We start from the raw sequence: 6000 nt of genomic DNA on the forward strand, positions 1-6000 counted from the left end.
CCTGTCTATTTTTCAACCTGCACGAATCACCATTGTTCGTGGATCGGTGTATAGAACCATCCTCCCCAATCAAAACTTGGAGGTCTGCATTAAGAACAACAAAATATGAAAAAGGATGCGAACAAAAACATCGTAGAGTATGAGTACTAACAATGCATGCAAATCAAGCAGTTCGCACACGGATTCGTAATCAGAAACAAAGACAAGCAAAGAATACCATGCGCATGCGATAAAACCAGTTTGTTTCACATCAAACGTGGAACAAGAATGGAATCATTTACTCCACCCAGTATTATGAATGTGAACAAAAATTAAGCAGAATACTAGCAACTGAAACACTCCAGTACAAGGACATCGTAATAAGAAACACTGTACTATGAAACCAGCTTTCGTGCACGTCATGTCAGATGATTTTCAGGTTTTGACAAATGCTGAAGAGCAGTTATTTTCACCTGATACTGGCCGCAATGTCAGGATTGCAATATTGGATATTATAAATAAATAATTTTGCAGTCAAAAGGTGTGACCGCAGTGTCATTTACAAAATTTTACGTGACTATGAACTGCAGCTACGAGAAGTTAATATTGGTTTTTTATTTAGATTTCTCGAATATTACTAAGCAAGGTAATAAATACGTTTCCAGGTACACTCTTCACCACCAGACTAACCGTGTAAAGCATAAATGAAAAATATTATCACCTGAGTCGTATTTCGCAAAGCAAGAATACGGATATCCGGACCATATTTTCTCGTATACCAGGCCACTAGGTGCGCTACTGTCTTCTGTTTCTGTATCGTAACGAGGGCCTAGCACTTCTCATAATTTGGTGTTTTGTGGGGCACTTGCACTTTCATAGAATCTGGAGATATAGAATTTATTGCCAAATTCTCTTGCATTTCTAGCAATTACTGACTGCGATCCTATTATATCGTTGATTACCGTTAATAGGAAGTACTGCGGTTTTTTCTGCTTCTCCACTTGAAGTATTAATTTGACAGTAGTGCCTGATCGCATTCTGTTGCTGTCCAACAGGATTTTCTCCATCGCTCTGATTTTGCTTCCTGTTTAACATTTTTAATTTTTGTGACAGTATAGCTTTATCGGTATATGGATTAAAATATTTCATGCGAATAACTTGTTGAATAGCCACGCATTAAGTCACGATGAGAATGTAAAGTTAATTTCAGATTGTTTCATCAAAACGATGGAAGTCATAGTCATGCTACCAACACAGATATATGTTCATAGAAAACATGTTTATCATTTTGATATTAAAATCACTGAGTAGGTACTTATCAATCGTTTGCGGTACAAAAATTTTAGTGTAATGATTGAAAAATATACTTCTTTGAGCTCTATAAGTTCTCAAATTCACGAAATCTGATACCAATACAGCAAAACTGGAAATTTTAGAACTTTGCCCTCTGCCGGATAAATTTCTCTGGATGCCCATGGTTTAACCATTTGATAATGATCTGTGGCCATAAACTAATTGCGGCAAATAAATTAATTTCCAGAGCATCTGCAGCTGGTTACACTTTCGTTCAACATTCTTTAACTAGACAAACAGAAACATTGTGACTGACAACGGGGAAGAGAAGATGTTGATCTGCTGGGATTGTGACCACAGAGGAGGCAGGTGGATACACTTTCTCCAAGACATCAATACCATGTTAAAGACAAGAGCACATAAAATCATTCCACACTTCCTGTAGGGATTGGGTTCATACAACAATTTGACCATGCTAAGTGGTTCCCAAACACACTAGATCACAGTGTTTTTGAACACGTGTTGTTACTTGATAATCTCAAGTCCACAATTCAACAATTACGACAGCTTTAAACATAGTGTGCTAGGTCTCTACACCACCATTGCCAGTAGCTTACTTCATCACTTCATCAAGATGGAGCACTATGAAATGAGTACCTACACACAGCTGTGCTCTTAATTCACTGATCTCAGTGCCTTATGTGAGATATAGTTCTGCATTCAAGACTTATTAAAAATATATTGCAAAGAAGTGTGACACATCTAATAAGCAGGAAAACTTTTCTCCTTCTGGAATGTCCTCCTTTGTAATGCAGAAGAATTTTGTTAGCTCAGGTCAAACACTGAAATCTAACCTATAGCATAGTGCTTGTGCATCAAACGCAATGTCTGCCCCAGAACATACTTCTGTACTGTCCATGTGATGTGAAATAGTTCCCCAATCACATTTGTGGCATTCTATGCATGGAACAGACCAATATAATCGTATTTATTTCAAATCACAAAGTTCATACTCTATAGAATAAAGAGACTTGGCTGAACAGTTAAACTGGGGAAACTTATCATACACTTGTGAGTAAGCGACAATTAACGAAATACGCAATCATATGCATTGTTTTCATATTTATCAGCAGCTGTATGTTTTTTTCTAACTCTCCATGACTGTGATTATTGTAATGTTATTTTTTCCCCCGAACAGGATGACGGAGATGAGACAGTTGCTGAGAAACCACTCCTGGAACCGAAAACTCACATCTATGAGACACTGAACGGAGGTGAGAAGGAGCGCATACCAGTGCATCCTCCTTCACCTAAGAAGAGTCCCGCAGCAGCCTCTGACACAGTTCCAGCAGATGATGACGCCAAAGACCACATTCCACCAGTGCCTGAGAAGCGGCGGGTGCTCTCCAGGCTTCCAGAGACAGCAGTGGACGGCCCACCTAACATGTACTCCGCCGATGGGCTGCCTGGTGAGGTTGTGGCACAGCCACAACAGCAGCAACCAACTGCCAATGGCGCTGCCACATCACCTGTCAATGGGCTATCCTCATTTGCTCCACCTGTGTCGCCCAGTTCTGGCCGCGTCAAAGTGGTGGCACGTGAGGACCCCGACTCGGTGCCCAAGAAGCCGGTGTTTGTGGTGAATCAAGGCCCTAGTACAGCCAGCGGTGTCGTATAGCAGCCTCGATCTTCCAGATGACCACCTTCTGGTGGCCGGACTGCCTCCGCATCGAGACACCGTCGACATCATCTTGTGCCACCTTCTGTCTCATAGCACCAACAGGAGCTGCTGATGGATGCTACGACAGGACTTGTGTGATCCCTTTGTGTTGGGATTGCAACGTCTCACGGATGATTTCCCCTGCCACCTAACTTGCTGCCTCAGTGAATGAGGGACATCATGTGACTAAAATTTCTGTGAGTATTCCAGTTCAGTGGTTCAGAGTAGACATCTGTGCAGAGTCTCGTGTGTTACCGGAACTAGGGTTCTCATTGTTTCTCATTCTTCTTCCCAAGAACTTTTCTTGATTTCAGTTGTTTTCTACTCTGTAAATTGAATTAGGGCTAAAATTATTATTTGACCCCAAAAGATTCAAGACAGTAATTCTTCACCATATCAAAAACTGCTGCAGGAAATTAATTTCATTTCTGCATCATATGTATTGTTATATTCCTCTTTTGCAGTAAACTTGTTTATAACAGAAAGTTGCCCTGCATCAGTTAATTAATTATTGATGTTCTCAGTATTTTTAGTTTTTGACATATGACTTGAATGTTTGGTTTATGAATACTATTACTGCTGCTGGATCACTCACCTGTATGGTACATATGTTTGGCTGACAAGACACAAAAATCTGTACGTTAGACAATGAAGTCTTTTGATAGCCATCCTTTCTCTATTTATATTCGTACAGGTCTCCTATAAAGTACTCTCAACTATATAGTTGAGAAACTGCCTAGTGAATATAACAAAATGAGAAAAAAATGGGGCCTATTTTTCTATAAAAATTATGAAAAGAACTTTGGACCAATTGTATTCTAAATTGTACGTAGGTACTGTAGTGTTCATAATGAATGCTAGAACGATAAGTTTCAGACTGATGATAATAATTACCAGACATTGAAAAAGTGCATAATTTATTTATTGTTTTATAAAGAAGGGAAATGAAGCTGGTCACTTAAACAGTGAGACATGATTGACTGAAAGATTGCTACAACAGAACATTTTCATAATAACAGAATGACTAGACCATTTGTGATCCAAGTCATCGGCATTTATTGAAATATCACAAAGTAAGACTTATTTGCTGATTAATCTTCCGGCAAAGATACACATGCTGCGATATATCATGTGACACAACAAAGAAATGATAAATGTTTATTCAAAATCTGTGTATATAGCATTAAGATGTGATAAATATGTTTCAGAATGCAGTGTTTTCTGGACACTTGACCAACAAAAGAGTGCCAATATGTTAACACGGCATTAAACAGTGAAACTGTTTTCTATTAATGCCCTGTACTGCTATAATATGTGCATTAGCAATGTTTTTATTTTCTATTCAGGTACAATACTGACATGTGGATGGAAAAATCTGGAGAAATCAGTTTTTTTTCTGTTCATTCCATGTTAAAAGTGAAATTAAGTCCCAGTGTTACAAATTAAATTTACCTTCAGTTGAGACGATAAGAAGTGTCTTATAAATTTTGTTTTGTAAAAATTCAGCACAAAACACTTAGTTAAAGGTAATGTTCCTCTTATTGACTGTTAGTTTTATAAAAAACTATTCAACTGAAGACTTTCATTGTAATTAGTCTTATGATGAGGCATTACAATTGCTTTTCTAAATATTTTTTGCTGAAGTCGTGTGAACTGGTAAAAACATGAAAACAGAGTGAATGTGCAACATAAGAGAGAATGTTCTGGTCTTGTGCTGTGGACAGCTGTTGCCCAGTGAGACTGCTTATGTAGTTCCATAGAATATTCTGGGTCTGTGAATAGCTTGTAAATTAAAGAGGTATATGTATATGTATTTTCCATTGTGATTTGTTTATACAGAAAAGTAATTTTAAATAAAATATATGTTTCTAATTTATAATTTGTTTTTGTGTGTGTGTTTTATTAATTCTCTTATTTTTATTTCTGTAAGAAATTTGATGAAAACTGCGCATTACAGAGTTGTAATGATACAGTATGTCAGATACATGAGTACTGTCCTGAAATCAAAGCCAACCCAGTTTCTTTTCAAAGTTATAATCAAATTTCTAAAACTTTGACATTGCATGTCGTCAGCAAAAAACATCAACAGTCTTTCAAAGAAGTATCTCTTTTCAGTACGCTGTCCGTCTTTTCTATTTCTGTCCATGTCCTCCTCCATAGCATAGCGGTAGCGTTTCCGCCTACCATGCAAGGAGTCTGAGTTTGATTTCCGGCAGGGGACTAGGTGTTGCATGTCCATCATCATTGACCTCCAAGTCGCCAAAGTGGCATCAGCTAAAAAGGACTTAATACGGCAGCTGAACTCCCCCACATGGGGCTTCCCGGCCAACAGTGCCATATGATCATTTTTCATTTTCATCTCTGTCCATCATGAAATCTTATCAGTATTCTTATGGTGATGACTGACAAATTATAAATGTAGACAAGATATATCATTTCCACGTAATCTACACCTGGAAAAATTTTTAACACATACTTGGTCCACAAGAGGAATCAGAACTGAAATCTGTACTTCTTTGTGAATATAGTGAAGATACATGTTCATTAGAAGCAGCAAGGCAGTAAATGGAAGAGGCCTTACCTCCCCTTCTGAAATTAGGAAGATAATAAACTCTCTCAAGAATAAAAGGTCGTATGGAATTGATGGCATTTCCAGCAGGATAATAAAAGCTCGTTCCCAAGAGATAAGTGGGATTATTGGTAATATCTTTCTAAAGCAGGGTATTTTCCCTGATAGACTGAAGTATGCCATTGTTAAACCACTGCATAAAAAAGGGGATACGTCTGATGTCAACAACTACCGCCCACTCTCTCTTCTGACTGCCTTATCCAAAATTCTTGAAAAAGTAATGTATTGTACAGTAGCTTCACACCTTTGTAAAAATAAAGTTTTAACAAAATCTCAGTTTGGTTTCCAGAAAGGTGTTTCAATGGAGAATGCTATATATACTTTCACTAATGAAATATTAAATGGGATTTTTTGTGATCTCTCAAACGCTTTTGATTGT

The 6000-nt window shown here is 37.8% G+C and overlaps 1 protein-coding gene across 2 annotated transcripts in view; it reads left to right on the forward strand.

The window, feature by feature from the left end:
- Positions 1–4871, forward strand: part of LOC124617721 — a 422320-nt gene extending 417449 nt beyond the window's left edge. For both annotated transcript variants that reach the window (XM_047145289.1, XM_047145288.1), the window contains exon 4: positions 2471–4871. In XM_047145289.1, coding sequence (XP_047001245.1) covers positions 2471–2950 — 480 coding nt within the window. In that variant the 3' untranslated portion in view covers positions 2951–4871. The remainder of the gene's footprint in view (positions 1–2470) is intronic.
- The last annotated feature ends 1129 nt before the right edge of the window (positions 4872–6000 follow it).

The sequence above is a fragment of the Schistocerca americana genome, chromosome 1 (genome assembly GCF_021461395.2).
Source record: "Schistocerca americana isolate TAMUIC-IGC-003095 chromosome 1, iqSchAmer2.1, whole genome shotgun sequence".
In the NCBI taxonomy this organism is placed as follows: Eukaryota; Metazoa; Arthropoda; class Insecta; order Orthoptera; family Acrididae; genus Schistocerca; species Schistocerca americana.